At 36.3% G+C, this 23,162-nt stretch overlaps 3 protein-coding genes across 14 annotated transcripts in view; 2 read left to right on the top strand and 1 right to left on the bottom strand.

Annotated features, from left to right (window-relative positions):
* The window catches only part of LOC123312445 (tensin-1), a 107,695-nt gene extending 88,830 nt beyond the window's left edge, over positions 1 to 18,865 (top strand). For 9 of the 12 annotated variants that reach the window (XM_044896876.1, XM_044896881.1, XM_044896887.1 and 6 more), the window contains 10 exons: positions 5,584 to 5,715; positions 8,188 to 8,968; positions 14,386 to 14,749; positions 14,905 to 15,204; positions 15,494 to 15,714; positions 16,056 to 16,112; positions 16,798 to 17,114; positions 17,182 to 17,441; positions 17,517 to 17,893; positions 18,031 to 18,865. In XM_044896876.1, coding sequence (XP_044752811.1) covers positions 5,584 to 5,715; positions 8,188 to 8,968; positions 14,386 to 14,749; positions 14,905 to 15,204; positions 15,494 to 15,714; positions 16,056 to 16,112; positions 16,798 to 17,114; positions 17,182 to 17,441; positions 17,517 to 17,893; positions 18,031 to 18,190 — 2,969 coding nt within the window. In that variant the 3' untranslated portion in view covers positions 18,191 to 18,865. The remainder of the gene's footprint in view (positions 1 to 5,583; positions 5,716 to 8,187; positions 8,969 to 14,385; positions 14,750 to 14,904; positions 15,205 to 15,493; positions 15,715 to 16,055; positions 16,113 to 16,797; positions 17,115 to 17,181; positions 17,442 to 17,516; positions 17,894 to 18,030) is intronic. The other 3 variants (XM_044896878.1, XM_044896882.1, XM_044896877.1) reach the window with 3 other exon arrangements.
* A 150-nt stretch (positions 18,866 to 19,015) lies between these two features.
* On the bottom strand, positions 19,016 to 19,950 carry LOC123312036 (drosulfakinins). The gene is made up of 3 exons (XM_044896212.1): positions 19,803 to 19,950; positions 19,369 to 19,558; positions 19,016 to 19,215 (listed from the first exon to the last, which is right to left on the bottom strand). Exons 2-3 carry the CDS (start codon positions 19,550 to 19,552, stop codon positions 19,091 to 19,093), a joined length of 309 nt encoding a protein of 102 aa, XP_044752147.1. The 5' UTR covers positions 19,553 to 19,558; positions 19,803 to 19,950; the 3' UTR covers positions 19,016 to 19,090.
* Positions 19,951 to 21,456: 1,506 nt separating this feature from the next.
* On the top strand, positions 21,457 to 22,774 carry LOC123311071 (gamma-secretase subunit Aph-1). The gene has a single exon (XM_044894834.1). It carries the CDS (start codon positions 21,570 to 21,572, stop codon positions 22,290 to 22,292), a length of 723 nt encoding a protein of 240 aa, XP_044750769.1. The 5' UTR covers positions 21,457 to 21,569; the 3' UTR covers positions 22,293 to 22,774.
* Positions 22,775 to 23,162: the final 388 nt, after the last annotated feature.

Below are 23,162 nucleotides of genomic sequence, written 5' to 3'. Positions count from 1 at the left end.
GCACAGATCGAACGCGATGCTTCTACCTGTACGCCAATCCAACTTATCTAACACTATCGGAAATACATTATAGTTTCAGGGTTACAGTATTACATACCCAGATCGAAACATTTCATGCTGTAAATGGACGTGTTGAGGTTGGTTGATTTCTAAGCATTCGAAATGTGTAGGCGGACTCTGCTGATTAGAATCTAGGTATAATTCTGTGATATTACAGGGAAATATACATATTATTGGAAAAACAACGCAGAATTAAACCTTGATACAGCTCAATTATGGTGGAGAACCATAATGAGTCCGAGAAGTGTCTGGAACATTTCCTCGTCTTAACAAGGATTGTTAATTAGGTGCGGTAAATTATTCCGCATGTAAAATTTACTATTCGGTGTGTATTCAATGTGTTTCGAATAAAATGAGCCATGGAAACCTAAGCCAACTTTCTATCTGTCTTCAATTCAGGTGGCCATATACTCACCCTTTAGGAGTGGGTAATTTCCTAAGTAGTACCAATTCGATGTGCACAGAGATACGTGAAAGGCGTTCTCCATAAATACGACGTATCCTTTTCATATCAATAGCGAGCGCCTAATGCGTTTTGTCTTTATAAGGTCCGTGAAAGTGCGTTTCAATTGGCGTCTCTAAACGATCTTGTCTAGTTTGTCGTCTCTACAATTGTTCATAATCTAGAAGTCCGCAAGTGGGAGATAATCCCACCTTCGATCCCTATCCGTCCGGCAGAAATTCGTAAATGCAAAGCTCCGCGGTCAGTGCAGATCGCTACTTGGCCTGCTCGTGGGTGGCATCTGAATCCTATTGAATTTTTCGCGGGCGACGGAGATAGATCGAAGGTGGTACGAATAAAGGTCGAACGGTGCATTTCCCGGTGATGCAGCTGATTAGGACGAAGTGTTCCGCTCAATAACAAACCGAGCTATGTTCTGGTTCTTTTTGTGTTGGTGAGGTAGCGGTCTGCGGTAACGGATGACTGGAAAAAATGGTACGTGCGGATTTTAAGATCGCAGTTTGTTCCATTGAAGGTCCTGTATATTTGTTCAGAAATTCTTTATCATCAAGATTCGATCAGGCTGTAAGATCAGGTTTTAAATCGCAATTCCCATGGGTGTTATAATTTGGATAGACAAGAAGTCTATGAACTAACCAGAATGAGATATTCGTAAATATATTTCTTAAAAATACATATTTCAAAAGTGCCAACATACCTTTATGTCTAGAATCCTCTCTGTCATCAAATGACTTGCGCCAACTCCAAGATCTTATAGGGGAGACTGGGGAGGGTTGATACGTTTTTGGAATATTTATTTTTGTAAAATGAATTATATGAAGAAACAGGAATTTTATAACATTATATAATTCTTCGATTAATCGTTCAACGAAATAAATATAGAATTCTCAAAATATAAACATCCCATTCTGTACAAAACGTTGAACACAAAAACATGCAAACTGTCTCAAGCCTCCCCACATATGGGAGGATTGATACGGTGTACTGGGAGGCATGAGACACAAACTGAAAATATAAGCCCCATTGTTATCACTTGCAAATGTCACATATAAACATTTTTGTGCCATTTCTAACACGGTCACATTCTTCGTGGCACCATTGCGAGCACACCTGACGCCTGATCCAGAAATACTAGATCAGTAGGTAGGTCAGCAATGATACTGGTTTGCTTTGGTCCCGTAGGTGCAGAAACATGTACAGAAGGTAGGTTGGATGGTAAAAACGCCTTTATGTAGGCCTGTCCAACCAGCTCCGGAATATTTTTTAAATATGATACATGTATCAGGCCTCCCCACCCTAAATGTCTCAAACCTCCCTGAAAGCAAGTTTTAAAGTAATTTATGTTTTCATTTTATACTCATACATTTTGGCAACCTAATAAGACAATAAATTAAGTAGGTTTATGTATATTTCCCATTCAAATGTTTGTTTATGCTGAAAAATTAATGCATGATCATAAAACCCTTAGGTAACGCGAGTAAATACTTACAATTTCTCACCTCGAAACACTCTTTGTTGAATATTTCACGAACGAACTACTGTTAGCCTTACAGATTAAGGTCATATAGTGCTTTCTGCCAGAGAATAGTGTTCACCAGTATATTACTTTTTAAAACGGCTACAGACCGCGGATATAAGCCTGTATCAAGCCTCCCCATGTATCAATGCTCCCTAGTCTCCCCTACATATCTTGTGGATAAAACTTTTTCAGACAATATCGAAAGACCTCAACCTTTTGTGTCAAAATTGAGAAAAAATGATCTTTCATCCGGATTTAGGACAACCAAATGTCTCAACTCCATCACATCCTTTAATCGTGCAAAAAAATTGTCTACGATACTACTGAAGATATAACCTTTGCTTTCAGTTATTCGCAATTTGTCCTTTAGAGACGGAGAAATGTAGAAAATCCTCAGCATATCACCTTTCAGAAACTTCATACGATGAATTCACTGATATTTACGTTCAAGCATCATCAAATATTTTTAGACTTTAGATAGGCAGTGTTTCAATTACTGCTGCGTAGGATGGTTTAACACGTTAGCATGCACCATTACCTTCCCTTATGACTTCATCGTTTATAAGTGGTGCTTCGGTCGTTTTGAGGGTTTTGACATTTTCGAATAGCTCGAAAACCTTCAATTCCGACTAAATGGCATCGTTAATTCCAACTGTTAGGGGTCGTTCCTTAAAATCATGCTGTTTTCTATTTCGAACCCTGTCAATAAATCAACTGAAAGGAGAATAGAGCATAGGCATAATTTTAGGTCGATTCACAACATTGCAGAAGTCTATTAGTTCTGTAAGGTTCCCAAAAAAGTGTAATTTCTGTTAATCCAAATGCTACATGAGCTCTTAGAATTGGAATTGAAAATATCCGAATCAATTATCTCATTAATAAAATTGAAGGCAAGCAAAAATAACTTGCCAACCATTAATTTTCATCTGGTCCATCTGAAACCTAATTTTCCATACCACAGAGTCGAGTGTTGAGCCACTTGAATTCCATTAGATACTGTATTTAATGACAGCTTCATGAGAGCCAACGTAATGTTAAGTACCAGAGGAATCATAATTCATTTCAAGTGACCATTGACTGTTTGTATAACAACAGGGAATTCAAAGATTGAATTTCAAGAATAAAAACATAGCATACTTCAAAAAACCAAAATTTTATTGTGAAACTATTCGTGTGTGTCAGTTGAAGAAAAACTGGGACAAACAGAAAAATTAATGGATTAAATTTGGCAGCATTTCACAGAATGGTACCACGTTGAGACCAATTGTACCAATTATATCGATTACAATGATACATGTTTATGGCAATACCGATAAATTATATCGTTAAGCTGAAGGGATAATAGCTGTAATTAAGGAATTGCTGAATTGCCAAGATCATAAAGAAAACCTCATTATTATACATTAACTGAAGCATTAAGAATTCTTCGATTGCACATGGTTCAGATTATCAATTCTACCTTCAATTTCCTTCAGGAAATAATAATTACCTATTCAAGATATGAAGGACGGGTTTATGTTATGTTGATACAACAATGAATTTTTTTTACTCCTTTAATGACTGAAAGTTAGTTGAATGAAGAGAACATTTCCTTCTTGGTGTTAGCCTTGTGAGGAAAGATGCAAGATACAGATCATTCTTCCCGTTCTCTCTAAAACCATCAGTTAGAAATAGTGAACCAGATCTTCGAAAAAATAAACTTGTTAGGAGTGCCCCAAGATAATCTGACGAAATTTATGTTAGTGATCACCATAAAACGCAAGTTGAGCTTGATTAATGTACCAGTAAGTAAATTTGATAGTACAAAAAGCGTAAACTAGAAGTTAGAAGAAGTACAAATTACTGAATGCAAAGTAATGGACCAGACAGTGAGTTAAGACTGCCAGTTTTTTCTTTGTGGCTCACCGTAAACAACCTCGCAATGCTCTGAACCCGTTCAAGTGCACTTTGTTCACATTCATCCTCATAGAAAGTTGTTGCAGCTCAAGAAGCTGCTTATTTATTTATTTTTTTATTGCCTTCTCGCCAAAGACTTTCTGCTCAATTCCATTCCTGTTGGTTTTCTGGTTCCTAAGTATCATATTTAGAGGGCTATATGGATGTGGGAGGGGCTGATCAAAAAAAATTATGTGAAAGATCCACATTTTTTTTGTCACCTCGGAAATGAATAAGTTCTCAAATATTTCTCCATTTTCAGGAGAAAATTGTATTCGTGATTCTAAACAATTCTCCCAAAAATTAGAACTGAATTCTTGCTTATCCTTTTACTCTTTTCAATGAAAAAAAAGGACTTCAGTGTACATTTATTTCATTTGGTTGATTTTAGACGCTGTTACTCGAACGCCACTGATAGTCTAGAGAGAAGGTTACTAGAATTCTATTAGAAATAATTTATGTGGTAAACAGGATAATTTCTGCGCGGCTTACCTTAAGCAGAGAGTAATATACACGTGGATATTAATAACTGTCGTTTGTGTTTTCCATTTCAGACCATTTTCTCTCTGAATGTTGACTCTAGTGGGCTCATTATGCGGCATTCATTTGTTGGTAGTCGAACAAATAGAAACATCCAGAGCTGACATTCCAATTCGCCAGTAAAAAGTGAAGCTGTAGAAGAACTGAACACTCTGAACGAACGATTTAGAATCTAGTTACTGGAAAAACATAGCTACATCAACCTCACATCAATAAAATATACAAAATCGTTTTGTATTTCCTTTTCGTATATTATTATATGGAATGTTAGATTTCTTTCATATTATTCAAGTTTCTCTCAGAAAGATCGTATGCAATAATCATACAGTATACTGAAAACAAGTTTCTAATATGCAAAATATACATCATTCTATGGGAAATATCCACATAATAAATATCCTCTCTAAAAGTGAATCAATAAACTAGTTGAACAGACGATCTACTCAGGAAGAAAAAATTCTGAAAAACTATTTTAGCTTCTTGGAGGAGAGGCAAATATAATAAATCAAACTGGAGTCTAGTGTCTAATATGCAGAACCAAAAAATTAATCCTTTCTTGGGAAGAAGAATAGAAACTCGTCCCCATGATTTATCACACGTTATCTTCTCTTGAACAAAGCACCCTACATCGTAATCCAGATTTGCTACTAGCAACTTCTTGTGCTTTGAAGGCACGTAAGACGTAACTCAACCAGATTTATGTTGAATACTCCTTGCCGGTTTGCGTAGGTTGCAACTGAAATATGTAGATTAGAATTTCGTAACACCAGGAATCCCACGCTAGTTCATCGCGTAGTATCATTCAATTTCTCATTGTTCGATATTTGTCGAAGAAGGACCCTGGAATTGTAACGCTCAGTTTGAGAATATAAAAAAAAATTGGTGTTATTTTATTTTTTCTCTTCCTTCTCAACACCATCCTGAAATATTGAATGTTATTGAAGATAAAGTAAAAACCTACAAAATATCGATATTTGTGAGGACCATGTATGCAGCTTCTTCAAAGTGAACTTGAAAATGAAATATCAAAATTCGATTTCAACAGTGACGGAATTTTTTTTTGCAGAAGAGGTGAATCACACCTTCGGTCCGTTGGATGGAAGCATTTATGCAACTGTAGCCAAGAAGCCAGATCTTTCGCCAGGAGCTGTTTCCAGCCCTTTGACAGTGTCGATGGACTCTGGGATATCTTCTGCAGGTAAAACACTATTGAGAAATTAAAGCTATGATCAACTCCAACTAGATTTCCAGTTCAATCATTTTGTATTTCCTTCAATTCACAGTATTTGCTCAAAATTTCATTAGATTTCTTCAAGTACATTCTTTTAGACTCTATTGAGTCGATTATCTTCCAGAAAAATTATCGCAGATCTAAACATGGTACATATTCTGAAAAAGCAACTCTTCTAGTAATAAATCTGAAAATTTCACCCATCTCGGCATAACTGTTCGGTCTTGAGGAAATTTTAACTGAACCCAACTTTTTGGGAATTTTGCGAAGGTTATCTTTTGAGCCGATTATCTTCCAGAAAAATTATCGTAGATCTAAATATGGTACATATTCTGAAAAATCAACTCTTCAGTGATAAATCTGAGAATTTCATCCATCTCGGAACAACCGTTCGGTCTTGACGAATCCTAATCATTTAGGAAACGAATTTGCCTGATTGAAGTCTCCTGTTTGGGAAGATGTATCATCTTATTGATATTTTTGTACCGTGCCCCAACCTCCATCACAATAAATCCTGTGAAAAAACTGGTTCCATTCCTTCGAAGAAAACCTTGATGGCGTTTCGCTATTGACCTTAGTACATCTCATAGTCATTCCATTCATGGATCCACGAATATGTCGAAATATACGGACCAAGATATGAGTCGGACATATACCGCAAAAAAAAAATTGAGAGACCTTGTCCAACGAGATTGGTCTCGGTTGTGCTGGTAAATTCGCTTGCACTCGACGATTTATTGGTCGGTCTGGAAACAAAACTGGCTCTGGGTCAAAAACGATAAAATCGAAGGTATTTTTGTTCTCTCCCCTACTACCTTCTTTTTATTTTGTTTTCGCGAAATGAAATGAACCGATTCATTTCGTGAGAGTATCGGTTCTTTATGAGAACAGTGTGTGTGTGTTTCACGATCGAGATAGGGTAAGTGCAGCTGAGATCTTTTCGGAAATTTTTCGGAAAATAGTTTTTCATTGACGTGATGAATCTTCTCCGAACAAAAAATCCACCCACACCTTCCAGTTCCTTCGTTACGATCATTACATATCCTACCACCAATTCAAAGAATTCAACCCTCGATCACGAATGAATATACAATTTTTTCCGTTTCGGCCCTGTTAAAAAGATATAGCCATTTTAATTTTTCATGATAAGCTCTGCCACCCCTTTAAAAACAAAATTTTCTTCAGAATAACAAGCTGAATCTGTGACACTACATCTGTGGATCTTTTAAACGGAGTTTTATTCAGCCAAAGTACCCAATTTCACAGATACTTTTCAATTTTTGAACATCAAATTACTCGAAAACGGCGCATTATACGAGAAAATATGAAGAATACTTTTATTTCACAAAACGTTGAAATATTTATTAGATAGGGTCTAACTTAGTTTCAAGAGTTGGGTTCTTTGAATTGTTGGTATTTTTATGGTACGTAATGGTTATAATGAGAAAACTGGAAGACGTGGGTGATATCTTGTGTTCGAAAAAGATTCATCAAATTAATAAAAAACTATATTCCGAAATTCATTTCATTCGATAAAACCGTTTGTGAGTTAGAACTAAATATACAATTTTTTATGGATTTTCAACAGCCTGTATCTTTTGAACCGAGCCGATTCGGAAAAAATGGTAAAGGAAAAAATTGTTTCTTTTGACCTCAAGACTCTACTGTTGAAATATTTATACGAATCAAAGACTCGCCCTGTATATCGAAGGAGTGAATTTTATTCCTTCGCTCTTCAAGTAAAATATGCTGGCAAAATAATGTACTTTTATTGGGTTAGGTTACCACGATCCCGAATATGAATATATCCTAAAAACATGCAGTCGAATATCCCAAGTTTATATGTGCAGGGTGGGCAAAATTCGTTGCCTACTGAGAGGATCTCGAGAACTACAGCAGCTAGAAAAAAACGGATGACACATTTCCGAGCTCTTTTTCGGAGAAACAAAGAATGGTGAAAACTGCAGCCTCCTACGATACTTCGTTTATGAGTTTGACAATTTCGTAAAGTTCTCGTAACTTTTTTGTCTTTGAAGTTAGAAATCTGAAACTTGAACCTTCTACAGGCACAAAAAAATTATGAGAACTCTTCGGAATCGTCAAAATCTCAATTTTCGTTTATAACTCGAAATCTAAAAATGATAGGCCGATTCTGTCTTCAGATTTGGATTAGTCATGAAAAAAGAGCTCGAGAATGTTTCATCCGTAGACAACGAATTTTGCCCACCCTGTTCACTTCGCCATAATGATACGAGAGCACAATAAACATGGCATATGATTATCTTGTCAAAAAATGCCAGCCCTCCCACGCCCTCTCAACAAACGTAGGCAGACGAGCATCACCTGCCGTCTAAAAACAGAATTCTCGCATAAAATCACCATCGTTACGACTTACGAGATCCCCGATCGAAATTTCACGAATTCGTTCGATTGTTGCAGGACATCAGCAGAACGCCAACACCGCCGCCTCCTCCAGCCCGCCTCTCACCGCCCAGCCGTCCCCCCTCACCCCCGAGGACCGCCACCGCGAATTGGACGAACTGCTCTCGGACATGATGCTGACAGTCGAAAGTATACCGGACCTGAAGCCGCTCGACCAAAACCCGTCCTCGGCCAGTCACACGTTCAACCTGGAAAATGTCCGTTTCATAGACGACGAAGAGGAGTCCTCCAGGACCATCCCTTACCACGCCAGGCAGGACAGCCGCCCCTTTTCGTACGGCGTCAATTCCGCCACCATGATCCAGGAGACGCAGCAGAAGTTGTCCAGTCCCAGCTTGGTGCGGAAGGCCAGTTTCGATAAGAGCAACGGAGATACCTTGAAGAAAGTGCAGACTCAAGTGTACCCTTACGATGCTAAGCCAATACCGAGTTTTTCCTCTAACCCATCCCCAAATTACGCGACTCTGAATTATAAATACTCGAATACGCGCGTCAGTCCCCCCCAGAAGGAATACAATGATCCGATAGATGACATTTTTACACAAAGTGCCTTAAGTGCATCTAATAACCAGATAAAACGTGAGTTTCGCGAGGAGTACTACAAGGACGAGCGAAGGAGGTACGACCCGTTGAAGAGGAGCCTAACTGAGAGTACCATAAGGCGGAGCCCTGAGAAGATCTATGCCAAGACTGCAGCTATAAGCAACCCTTACTCCGACACAGACAGCTTGTCGCCCCCTGGTGCCTTCAGGACGAAATCACCGGAGTTTCATGAAAAGTATGTATCGGATTCTTGAGAAATTACACCCTTCCACAATTTAATACCATATGTCAACTCCAAACGGAAAATTTAACCAAGGAACCAAGACTTCACTTCACTTTCCACTCCTTCTTCCAAAATCAGATCTATTTGACTGATGGATAAAAAGAACGAAGAATTATTCAGCCCATATTGACATCAAAGTTGCGGTGGAAATATGTCATTTCAGGGGGGTCTAACCCCTTGCTCATTTTCGACCTAAAAATCGAGATTTTCGAAATCGAGTTCTTGTTATATGGTGAAAGCCTAGGCAACGCTGATTAAGGAACCGGAAATCCCAATTGAATCAGACGAATATAAGAGGACATTTCGCAGATTGAAATTTGCAAATCTTGAAAAATGCCATTTCCGAGAAGAAAATCTAAAATAAGGGAGATAGGCTTTCGTAATTGTTTTCAATACATTCAGCGTATTCGAAAACCTATATTTTCATACCGAAATTTCGAATATCTGGCCCAGTTTAGGAGAAAATATTTTTTTTTTTGGTTTTCCACTTTTCATTGACTTCGAAGAGTTCTCTGGAGTGCAATTCTCTATTGAATCATCAACTGTTTGGTTTTCTAGAAGCTTCAAAACGAATTCTATGCACTCCATATCCTAAGACATTAATAGAACATCCTGATTTTCAGACAGAGTAGAAAATATGTAGGTCATTTCAGGGGGGTCTAACCCCTTGCTCCTTTTTTACCCAAAAATCGAGATTTTCGAAATCGAGTTTCTATGCTTGGGTGGAAGCCTTGGCAAACTGGAAATCCCAATTGGATCAGACGAATATAACGGGAGATATCGCAGATTGAAAATTGCAATTTTTGAAAACTGCCATTTCCGAGATGAATATCTGAAAGAAGGGAGATAGGCTTTCGGAATTGCTTTCAATAGATTTAGCCTGTTCGAAAACCTATATTTGCTTACCATACTTTCGGATATCTAACACAGTTTACCAGAAAATCAAATTTTTAATTTTTCCATTTTTCAACCTTCGAGTTAGTTGGTTTCTAGCTGAAAAACCATAGTAGATTTAAATGTGCTACATACTCCAAAAGTTTTAACTGAACCCAAATTTTTGGGAATTTATCGAAGGTCATCTTTAGTGTAATTCATCTTCCAGGAGAACCATCGTAGATCTGAACGTGATACAAATTCTGAAAGAGCAACTCTTCTAGTAATAAATCTGAGAATTTCATCCATTTCGGCACAACCGTTCGGTCTTGAGAAAGCTTTAACTGAGCTATTACAATCTCTGACTAAGTGAAACGTGGTGTAAGTATTCATAACAATACTTGAGGTAAAATTCATAATCGTGTCTCAAATTTGAGATATGACGTCTCGATTTTTTTTTCGAAGGTTATCCTGGCACTCGCACTGTACATCAGTTCAATTACCAACCTATAAATATCATTTACATACAGCTGTTCCTCAAACAAGCGACCATCACCCATACATAGTCACCATCTTCATAATTTCGCACGAATGAAGAAACAAAATAACCTTCTGGAAACCTTTTTCATTCGGAACACCTGACAATGGCATTTTTCCACATTTTCAGTTCCATTTCCTAGTTCTAATTGACACAATTCCCACGTATCCGCGTCCACAAGAAAAAATTGCGACAACAACAAATGCAGATTTGAATTCTGCATGCCATATAAGTGGCTGTTGCCATTTTTGGACTGTATAATATTATGTTGAGACATAATCTGAGTGCTCGTACAAGCTTAAGTAGCGTGAAATAGAGAACAGATGGATATATTATTCACTCGAAATATGGACAAGGAGAAAGCTATCTCATTTTCTTTAGAAAACCTCGTAGTTTTTCAATAAAGATTGAATGATTGAAATGAGAGAAATTTGGTTTATTGAATTGTTTGGAGGCAAAGGAGGCAATAAGAAGTGCCTTCAATAAAATACCTCAATGGTGAACTTTGGGAAACTGTGATAGATCTATTTTTACTTCATCTTACCTTGACTGTGCGCTGCTTCTGTGCCAATTTTACTGTGGACAAAACATTTGTTTTTACAAAGGTTATCTCATCTGAGAAAATTACAATAAATGAGGTGTAAGAAACTTCCCAGAAATATATGTGACAAAAATAAGATAAATAGCAACTGGTGAGGCGGTATGGACTCAAGAGTTTGACATGCAAACCTGTTAACGAGCTGTCAAATCTATTGCCCATTCCTACTTAAGAAATTCCTTGCAGATATTATCCGTCATTAAACTCTGAAGAATTTGTCTGCAAGTCGTTATTTATTGGATGCAGAATCTGAAAGTAGCCAGACACACCTTGGTTATCCTTTCTATATTCGGGCATTAATTCCAATTTCTTATGGAAAGTTATGAAAATACCGGGAAAACTCTATAGTTTGTACAACGGTATGGTGAAATCGGATTAGAATATATGCTTTCATTCCCGATTAGGTGCCTATAAAACCATACGTCAAAGTCGTTTAGACGCAAAAAAGTCCACACGTAACGCGGTAGTACCATCTGAAAAGATGCAAGATAAAAAGCACTCAGTCTCGATCTTATAAGGCTGGAGGCTTGGTCATCCTTTCAGAAATTGCGTACGCATCACAGACCATTCAATGACACCGGTATTCACTTGAGGAAACCTTGAAGCTATGTAGGTTAAACTCCTGCGTCATATGGTTGTTTATACAGTATTTTTAACAGCTTCAAGCTCCTCCATACTTTTCGTTTAAGGGTGGAAATGTTCAGCTGGAAAATTTCGGCCTTTTTCCACTGCGTCGTATTTTCGAATCTTGCTTCTGAGTTCCGTTTCGCCCTCAATAGCAACAGATGTTTATTGATTTCTCAATGTGCACGAGGAAGTTCAAGGCTGTCTTACGTCCTATTCCAACTTACCTTTGTTGCGTATCAGATATAAACTTTTCACGGCTCAGTTCAAAAGCTATTTCATTCATGTATACCGGGCAATTTTAATGAATCACTTACGTTTTTTTCTGTCCTCAATTATATTATATATGCAGAACATGGCTGCAATCATGCAATTCTATAGGAATGTCGTTATTCACAAAGTTTTATCCTTCGTTTAAGGATACACCGTGGGCGTTCAATCATTTTCCAGTAAGAGCGATAATTGTTATTTACGATCCACATTGTTTCACACTTTTAAAAGTCTCTCTTTCGTCAAATGAAAAGTGTTTCTTCAAAATATCACAACTTGGTTGGGTGATGAAACAAGTTGAGTTTTCTGAGGTCGAATTTGGAAGATTCAATTCCTTCTTCATTGAATATTCATATCTCAATTAGCAAAATCTTCGTTGGTGATGTATTCACAGTGATAATAATTATTGGTATCATCAAGTATATGTCGAATTTGTGCACTTAGTTATGATTATTTTCGGGTAGTATTCCTCCACAACAGTTCGAATAAAAATTTATCTCGTCAGATGTTTCTGTGTAATTTGAGTTATTCATAAGCTATCTGCTTTGATCAAGTAGACCATAAAAACGTCCCAGACAGTAATTCTTGGAAATCGGTCGAAATTTCAGATTGCTATAATGGAAGCACTTTAATGGAAGAAGTTACTACTTTTTTATTTATAACTGCCCATTAAACTGACAATATTGCTTGATTAGCGCCAATTCGAGGGGATAAAATTTATGTTACACAATTTTGCAATAAAAATTAAACTTTATCTCGTAATTATTTCAACTAATTGGAAGGTATATGACTAATGAGAAATTATAATGGATGACGATACTTTCTTAAACGTAAACGAGAAATTCCGAAAGAAAATTGCAAAATTAATATCAAACATTTCATTTCAAAAAATTAAACCATATCGAATCAAAGCAAAGTGGCGTTATGAGTTTCGATCTGACTGTTGATCAAATTGTTGACTTGTCGATCTCTCAACTGAAATAGACACAATAGAACATTTGTTTTGTACGAATCCTATCTTTAAATAGATGGAAGATTGTTGATGGCCTTGCTTACGAATCAAGACTCGCAATTATCAATGAAATATTGTCCAATTCTCTTCATGAATACATCCGATGTTTTCATCATAGTAGATATCTACTTCTTTGAGGTGATGCAAATCATGGTACTTAAGAGATGATATCGTTTAAAATGCTTTAATTCTTTTGATAAGAAAATTCGAAAGGAATTCAGAACTGAAGTTTACAATCCCGCCATCACAAAATGGAATGGAAATATTTCGTAAATATGAACATTGTGACCCTCATGAAAAATATTTTCTAGTGGTACCCATTAGGTACTCAAAGAACCTGGGAAATCTTGTTCTAACCAGTCAAAAGTCAACAAGCTGAGTCCCCCAAACTGCCGAGACCTTCTATTTCTGTATCCTGTTTACCGGATAATTCGATTTTAAAATAAAATATGCAATTTCCGAATTTCGCAAGGTTCGATAGATTTGGACGTTTGCCAACTTCTCGATTGTAAAAATATTGAAGCAGGGTCGGTTCATAACAACCGGAGGCTATTTTCGAAGCAAATGCAATAAACATTTCCTGCCGTCACGATGAGAGACGTTAAAGGGAAATCGATGAATATTTCCTCACTGCTTTGACTTCGAACAGAAAAGCACAGGTAGATTTTTTAGGCACAGTTAATCCAGCCTTTTAAATCCGTTTGTATTCACTTCCCAGAGAAATAAATGATTTCCGAAATTTTATTGCCAATTTATTGTCAATTAGAACATATATCTGGCCTTCAACAGCTGATTACTGGCACCCTGTGGGTATATATCAAGAAATATTTCCATGTCAGGTCATAAATTTCATTATTCCAAAACAATTAGAACCGCGTCTCAAACAATCTCAACAACTCGCTGGATTACAGCTGGGGATACGATGTAATTATGAAATTCCGAAATCAATATTTTTCAATAGTTCAAGACGTCATCTCAGGCTCTGTTAACTCGGTGCCGACATTTCTCTAATTCCGATTAAGAACATGACTCAAATCGAATACTCGGCAATATCGTTGGTGTCGTTGAACCTATAACAAACTGATTCCCTGGTTGGATATTTCTTAATTTGGAGAGACTGGTATAGTTTGCAGTCGCACCGACCTCGAAGGAAAAATTAACTGTTTGTGTACTGCTAACTCTAGGAAGTCCAAGGAATCTTTGTGATATGATACGAAAACCCGACTTCTGACCGGAAGCTTTTTTTCCCTTAACTATTTCTCTTACACTGATATTTCCGCTATTCCAAATCAAGATTAAGATGCTCACATCCATCCTTCAACAGCTCTTGAAGCACAGTCAGGCAGTCCACGTATTACTCTTCTTTTGATTATCGAAGTAGATCCATCCTTCTTTTAAGCCTGGCAACAGCTTCTCGCTCGTGCAAACTCGATGTTAATCATCTTCTCTTTCAGTTACAGTATTACCACAAACAACAGCAATCTCACATGGCTGCAGAAGCAACAGTTGAAGCTGAAGGAGAAAAAGGAACAGCAACTCAGAGAAGAGAGGTTTCCCCACGAATCTAGATTGCTTTCTGAACTCAGAACCATGCAATCAAGGCGGCATCATCACACAGCCAGCGTCAGAATGGACGGTTACACCAGTGATACAACAGCGTTTGCTGATGACGACGATGATTACACTGTACCTCTGCACATCAACACCAGGAATCATGCGCCTATCCAAAGCAGCAAAATCGAGATGACTGAAAGTGATAAAAGTTACACCACTAAGCAGGAGAGGCCTTTCGTGGCAGTCAAGAAGATGTATGAAAGAGTAAGTATTTATATGGACCTTTCAGACCATTTTGGTGAAATTCATTGTTGTAAAACTATGCCTTATATTCCCTATAATTATCCAAAACCCCTTAACTCTTCGAATCATGATACTCACTGAATAATTCAATCCAGATCTAACCATGAAATTTACAGAATTTAGGATCCTCACCGCACTCTAGAACCAACACTAACTCTTTGGAAGCGGGACTACCCAGAGGAGACAACGAATCTGACAGTGGACTCTTGTCTCTCGTCGAACAAAGGAAGCACTTCAGTCAGCATATTAACCACCACAACGATCAGAATAATGCTGGCAGGGTGGGTATAGAGTGGGATTCTAATCTAGCACCAGATAGCACAAATAACCGCATAGATGCACTGAACATCCTCATTGATAATTTGTGCGCAAAGATTGACGAGCCAAATAACACATCACCATCAAACGCATGTCAGGTACTAACGAGCTTATAATTCATTTTGTGTTCAATTTTATTTGTGTTTGATTATTGCGATTTTCGTTTTCTTAGATGTCTGAAATGTACGACGTATAATTCTGGTTAAATTGTTCATGAGAACCAGTTGCAATGTCCTTTGCCTTGTCTAATATATCGTTTAGAGGCTCTGAATCCATAGCGCCCAAGTACCCAGAAGGGCAGAAGTGTTAGAGCCTGTTGACATTTCCATCTTCATTTGCTTGTTCGATATCCCAAATAAGCCTCCATTTTCAATCTGCTATTTCCAGTATCGGGAAAGAGAAGAGACTCTGAACACCTGGAAAATGGAACCAGTGTACGATTCTACGAGCCCTTCGCAGATGAATGGGTCGTCTCCAACTACTAGGCCTCAAACTCCAGCATTTCCAGTACATGTTAAGACGCCTTCTTACTCCAATACCTCCAACTCCACTGTACAATTTGACCTACGCTCCGAACGACTACCTCCAAAAAGTCCTACAACCCAAAGGTGAGCAGTATATCATATTAAATAGAAGTATGTAGATTGAGCTGATTAAGATTAAATATAACTCAAAAACTTCTAGATTCCTTTTCATATTTTCACCTCTCCAGTTAATTTTTTGAATTTCTGAATGAAGAATTTGTTTTTGGAAAAAAAAATTAATTCTTTGTCTTACATTAGAGATTTATTATTATTTCATATGATTTCTCTTCGATGAATTTGTAGAGCAAGTAGAACTTATTGTAATCTCGAAATTCTAATCATCCCCTTTGAAAAGTCGCCATCGAATACAATAAAGTCAGCCCATCTTTTGCCAATTGTTACTTAGTCAATTTTTGTACTTTTAGACGTTTGAGTTATCCAATGAATACCGTTCATAAGAAGTGGTCTCTCTCACCCAGCAGGTAACATTGCTTGTGATCAATGTACAGCATGTTATCGTTGTTTTCTTTCCTTTATTGCGACATTATTCTTTCTGAACATCCAAATCAGACCAATTACAGATAGGTACAGACAAATCGTTGCGAAAGAAATAATTTGTTGATCTCCCTATATGGTGTTTTCACTGCATGATCCTTCACATTCGTGTGTTTATTGTATGCACATTTGCATGACTTTGAATTGTGTATTCTGAAGACAGATTATTCTTGCTTTCTTAATTTATGGAGATGAAAAATTGATTCCAGTCATGTTTCACTTATGTCATGAGGATTTTAGAAACAATACTGCTTCTGGAAAATGTAGGACTCTATTGGTAAACACCCTATTGGGTGTAAATATTGTCTGTCTTTCTCAATGAAAGGAATTCAAAATTCTTAGTATTTTTGTTGTAAAAACCACATGATGTACTATTGTTATGCGCATGATACTCCATTCATGTAGATATTTGTTCTGAATCCTGCTTTCGTGATTTAAAAAAGCAATAAGAATGCCCTTCGAGTTCAACTTAACATGCGAAGACTGACTACTCAATTGAGGAAACTTTCATCAAAATCTCCTGCACCTGGGATAATTCGAAACAAGACACTCCATTTCTCCCATTTTCATGTTTGGACCTTCTTATATTCAATGTTTATGTCTCCTTGCCAGAAAGGACATACGACCTACATCCCCAGTCGATGTTACTGATGGACCTATGGCGGAATATGCCCAGCACCATTCAGTCCACAGGAGTGTCTCTGCAACAGGCTACAGATCCGATACTTCCGATAGCCACAGTCCAAGGAGTGTTCCAACCACTCCTCACAACGGTTCAACCTCACCAGTAACCCTATACTACGGAAATTCGAGGAGGAGTTCGATGAACTCCAACGGGGAACCTCCAATAGAAGTTGCGCCAGCTAATGTCAAATTTGTCAGGGACACTTCCAAGTTCTGGTACAAGCCGACAATATCACGAGAAGATGGTGAGTTGATACTTTCCACTTACAGAAAGGTCATAAAGATTGGTGTGTTCACCTTGTTGTCTTGCAGCCATAAATATTCTCAGGAACCAGCAGCCTGGAGCATTTATTGTTCGGGATTCGAATTCCTTTCCGGGTGCCTTTGGCATGGCTGTAAGAGTGGCAACCGTACCTCAAAACATCCAGAATAAATCCACAGACAAAAACGACGAACTCATTCGTCACTATTTGATTGAACCAACATCTAGAGGTGTCAGATTGAAAGGGTGCCCAAATGAACCAGTCTTCACTTCGTTATCTGCACTGGTTTACCAACACTCCATAACGCAGGTATGTTGGAATTTAAGTCCTACTCTCATTCCTTTAATATTTTCATCTCTTTATATTTTTTTCTTGGATTCTCAGATGGCGTTGCCTTGTAAGCTGGTGTTGCCTGATAGAGACCTTACGAATTCCGAACTTCTTGGTAACCCTCAGCAGCAGTTGCTCACACAGGGTGCCGCTTGCAACGTCCTCTACATATTCTCAATGGACATGGAATCTTTAACGGGTCCCCAAGCCGTAAGGAAAGCTGTCATGAGTTTGATGCAGAAAGCGCCACTTCCAGAAGCCATCATCGTGCATTTCAAAGTGAATGGGCAGGGTATCACCCTGACAGACAACAAGAGACAAATGTTCTTCAGGAAGCATTACCCTATCAACACAATATCCCATTGTGGTATAGATCCCGATGAGAAACAATGGACTGTCACTCCTAATTCTTCGGGAGTTAAAAGTGCTAAGTAAGTGCATATTATGATCATTTTTATATGAAATACCCCACAGAAACCTCCTGAACTATCTACGAAAAGTTCATTCAATGATTTTTATAAGTCTTCTTCAACTTGTTCTCATAATATATGTTTCTTTCTACTTACAGCAGAATATTTGGGTTCGTTGCCAGAAAACCGAATGTTAAAACACCAGACAATCAGTGCCATCTCTTTGCTGAACTAGAACCTGAACAACCAGCCTCAGCAATCGTGAATTTCGTCAACAAGATTATGTCAACTACAGGCATCAAAGCAAATATGGTCTGAACTTCGACTGCTTCCTTCGACTCGTGACCTCAGAAGCTGATTTCTGAGTCATAACAGAGATGTATCGAAAATTGCATGAAATAATTCCCTTCAGATTGTGAAGAACTAACTTTCAGTCAACAAAAATTTCATTTGGACTAGTCTTTCTCTGTTTATTTAACTTCTTTTTTCTTATGTATGTAAGAATTTATGGATCATTGTAAATATTATTTTTTTAATTAACCCTAGTGTATCTATCTTAATCTATTATCTTCATCAGTGAATTGCATTGGATATTGTTGATATTGGCATATTCGATCTGTGATGAATTTGCCGAAGCTTGTCAGTTTTTTTGATGAGAAAAGATTTTATTTCAAGGATTCGGTGATGTATCCGAATTGTATAAAGAATTCGTTCTGAACGATCATATCTATCTATGTTAACTAACGTTTTACAGATTCTCGAAAAAATCATATTTTTATTAGTTCGTATCATGGAAGCAATATTTCTCCTCACTCCCTACAAAACCTCAGCTACATTTAACGAATTGTGAAGATTTTATTAGAAACCATATTATCCATTTTTATGTTACTGTGGCTAAATAGTACAAAATAAATAGATATTTTGAGAATTCAAACATTGAATTGGATTATTCAAAGTTGCAACTCACAGAGAATATATTATACAGATGCTAAAGTGTTGTTTTATTTCGCCCACCATAACAGAGCTTATCACTACATCAATTGACTATTTCAGTATCGACAAAAAGTTCAAATACATAACGTTTCTCCTGTTTCATCAATGAAAAAATTATCAATATACGGAATTAAAAAAAAAATAAAAATCGAGTCAAAAGCTTTTATTTGTGAAAATCAGTTTTACTTTTTTATTCGATTTTCATTTCGCTTTCTTAATAGTTCCTCAGAAGCTTCTTCCGAATCTCATATGTCCATAATCATCAAACTGATCTTCGCCCCTTTTTCCAAACCGCATATGTCCGTAGTCATCAATTTGCCTTTTATTAGTCATATCCAAATCTTCCTCATCTGGAAAAGTTCAAAGAAATGTGAATAACATAAAGGGTATGTTCATTCTTTGATATGAGAAAATAAAAAATTCAGTATTACGATTTCCTGCAGCTCGAAATGAACATGAGGACACTAAGACACTAGGTATACACTGAATGAATGTTCACTCACCTATGAAATCATTGAAGAGGAAGTCCGATCTTTGATTGATTCTTCTATTTTTAAATTTTCCTAAACTCAATTTCTCAAGTCTATTCGAGTAACTAGGTATTGCGCTAGAGACAATATGCAATTGATGAATAAACAGCAAATAAACGGAGAGAATGAAAAATATGGCTGTCATCACTTTTGCCATTAGCACCTGAAACCAAAAGTTCTGGTAGGAAAGCAAAAAATCTTGTCCATTCCCATAAAATTATTCAATACATTCAACGAAAAAAATCGTTACAACGAGTATATGTCGTTCATAAGTATACATGTATGATTTTATATTGGCAATTGGATAAAGTTGGATATGCAGAATTCTTGCAAATAAATTCTTGAAATTTTTAAGTGAAATAAATGTACAAGTAATACAAACAATAATGTGAGAAAGCATTACATACCTCCTCTCCTACCAACTTTTGGAGACTAGGAACAAAACGTGTTTTATTTCCTCCTTATATAGGATTTCAATAAGCAGGACCGTTCTGAGTGATAAGAACCTTGAAAACTGGGATATTTTGATATTGCAGGCGAATAAACAGTCTTCTTCATTTTCCCCAGAACTTTGAATTAAATAAATATACCCAGCACTCATAACTAAAATTACAAGATAATAGTTTACAGCCTTTATGATATTAGTGAGATATGAAGAACTTTTAAGAAATATTGATACCAGAAAATGACTAAAAAATATGACCGTCTGCTCTGTCAAGAAGTCTGGAAAGTACTGGAGATAAATTGATTACTGAAGTTTAATACAAAATTGAGTTGAATCCGACCTTGATTTTCCTAGCTCTAGCTCCTCCAACTTAATGAAGAAAATAAATAAAAAACAGTTTTCTCTCAAACTGGGTAGTTCATTTCTTCATCCTCAAAAAAAAAATTTTTTAGCAAAATGCAGTTTTAACTCAATTATTTCACGTGATATACCATGGTCGAGTTTCTGTCTAAAATTTTCTTGCAATGAAAAATCTGATGCGAACCAACTCTGGCGAAATTAAGTCGATTCAAGACACAACATTTACATTGGAATTCCTCTTGTGTGCCATCGAAAAAATAACGAAATTTAATTTCAGCCATCATATTAGCTGCGGAAGATGATTCAATAATCACTTGACGTCTGTTCCTCGTAAAATAGAGTTTAGGGGAATATTCAGTAAATTTGAGTTTCAATATGAAAACATGAATAACCTAATGCCTTTATCTTCCACTCATAATGCGTGTGAAGAGGATAATTTTAGATTATCGCCCCAATAATAAAAATACAATTTAATTGCCAATTTTTCTAATCAACGTGAAGTAATCATATAACAAATTGATAATTTTCTAAAAATTCTATTTCGATGGAAAATATATGATCCTTGAAAATCAAACTCGAATTTTGCCACCCATTTTTCAAATCTGCGGCAAATTTTTGATGTTTATGGATGGATATTTCATATTGAATTAATCAGGAAGGGTATAAGAGAATTAAAAATCAAACAATAACCTCAACAACAAAATACATTGGTTGTTGAATAGTTGAATCATCAATGGCATAATCTCTTCATCAATTTCGAAGAATCATTAAAAGAACAAAATAGCCTCCATATCATAACTACAGTCTCTCGTAGGAATCAGTGTAAACATAACTTGTATAGCCGGGACATCTATCGACCAGAATTCAAACTATAAATAATTTTCATACGAATACAGTTTCCTCTTTATTTAAATAGATCACTATTTTTCTAAATAGATCGCTGTAATGTACATTTGGGAGGAGTGCCATCTATTAGAGGACTAGTGTCTTTCAATTTCTTTTCACAGATCACTGTGACAAGTACTGACAACTAATCCATTCAACCTCAAGATGGCACAAGAGGTCTTATTTCATAAAATAGTCAATTGTTCGCGTTTTGTCCAATAAATTATTAAATAAAATATCATTATTACTTTGCTAAAATTATCTTTGGAATTCTAAGCGAAAACTAATCAAATATGTTGGCTGTGACCAAAAAATGATGAGGATAAATAAGAATATATTTCTTTTGTGCTTGATTATATAGGTTATGTTCTTCAGTGAACAAACAAATATCTGTCAAAATATTTTGTTGAGATTGTGAATGATCATTTCTAAATAATGATATATTTCATTCATTCAATTGAAAGTTGATATAAAAGACGGAAAAATGACTGTTGTAGAATTTTTTGGTTGCATGTTTTTGGCATTCGGCCCACCCTTCGCTATGTTTGTATTCACAGTCGCCCAAGATCCTGTTCGAATCATAATTATGATAGCTTCAGCATTCTTCTGGTTACTATCCTTACTGCTCTCATCGTGTTGGTGGTTTATAGTTTTCCCTCTACGAAACGAACTTGTGTTCGGTTTAGTGTTTTCCGTTCTATTTCAAGAGTTCTTCAGGGGAATCATTTACATGATATTGCGGAAAGCTCAGAATGGATTAACGAAAATTGGCGATGGTACTTCAAGTTTAGTCCAAAATAAACACATTGTTTCATACGTAAGTGGACTAGGATTCGGAATAATGAGTGGAGCATTCTCACTGATCAATGTGTTAGCTGATGCCGTTGGACCTGGAACGATGGGAATAAAATCTGGAACTGAAAAGTTTTTCATAACAAGTTCTGCAACAACATTATGCTTCATATTACTTCATACTTTTTGGAGTGTGATATTCTTTGATGCATTGGACAAAAAAAATAAGTCTCCTGTTGCAATAGTGGTTCTATCTCATTTGTTAGCTTCTTGTTTAACTTTACTGAATAGGTATCAAGTTTATACAGCCACAATTCTACCTATTGCATTGATTTGTGCTTTGACAGGACTTTTGGCATTCAGAACTGCTGGAGGCTCTTACAGAAGTTTTAAAAGTTGCCTTGTTTTAAGATAATTCACTTAGAATAAATCAATTCACTTGATTTGTAATAACAAATCAAAAATAAACTTTTATTTATCAATGTAACCAAAAGATGTGTGTGAAGAGTCATTTTGAACTGATGTTTGCATGAATTTTACATTTTTGATCAATATTTTATGTTTGAAATGTACAACAATCATTTTTCTAATTTGTACTGAATAGTAATAATTGAAACTGATTATACATTTTGCTGTTGGTGTTTCTGAATATTCAGTGCAGGAATTTTGCTTGGTGGTATTCGATTTATTATAATATTCTATCACCATGAGGCATTTGAGTTGTATAATGAATTCAATTGAAAATGGAAATCATTTTTCCTCCTGAAGAATTTTGATATTAATTTTTGCAATTAATATTCACATATGTAATTCTAATTGCTTGTCAAACTGAATATTTATATCTACTTTGGTTGTACCTATATAATCTAAAGTTATTCATTAAACATTCATAATTTCCATGTCCAATTTTTCTTGTATTATGTATAAGAATTAGAAATATATCACAACTTGTTGATGACTTGCTTCTAGTAGTTGGTTTGATAAATTATTCATAAGATTTCCTATCTTCTGAAATGGTACTATTACAAAAATTTCCGTAAAAAGAAAACCTTTCAATATAGGTCCACTCAAAATATTCACTCCTAAGTAAACTGAATTTAGATATCTGAATTATCTTTTATTATTATGAAGCCACAGCTTGTTGGCCATTATCTAAGTACCCCGTTGAATACTCAATGACACTATTCACCAAATGAACAATGGCTTATGAAATGAAAACATGTTTAAGCGCATCCGCCATATTCCAACCATGATGGCCGATACCATTCATTGAGTATAATAAACC

The sequence above is a fragment of the Coccinella septempunctata genome, chromosome 4, assembly GCF_907165205.1.
Source record: "Coccinella septempunctata chromosome 4, icCocSept1.1, whole genome shotgun sequence".
Lineage (NCBI taxonomy): Eukaryota > Metazoa > Arthropoda > Insecta > Coleoptera > Coccinellidae > Coccinella > Coccinella septempunctata.
The sequence above is the reverse complement of the archived record's forward strand: the minus strand, read 5'-3'. Positions and strand labels throughout refer to the sequence as shown.

Coding starts and splice junctions, on each gene's coding strand:
- LOC123312036 (XM_044896212.1), bottom strand. CDS start 19,552: ATGGCAAAAGTGATGACAGCCATATTTTTCATTCTCTCCGTTTATTTG. Junction 19,216..19,368: donor CCTCTTCAATGATTTCATAG/GTGAGTGAACAT, acceptor GAACTTTTCCAG/ATGAGGAAGATTTGGATATG.
- LOC123311071 (XM_044894834.1), top strand. CDS start 21,570: ATGACTGTTGTAGAATTTTTTGGTTGCATGTTTTTGGCATTCGGCCCA.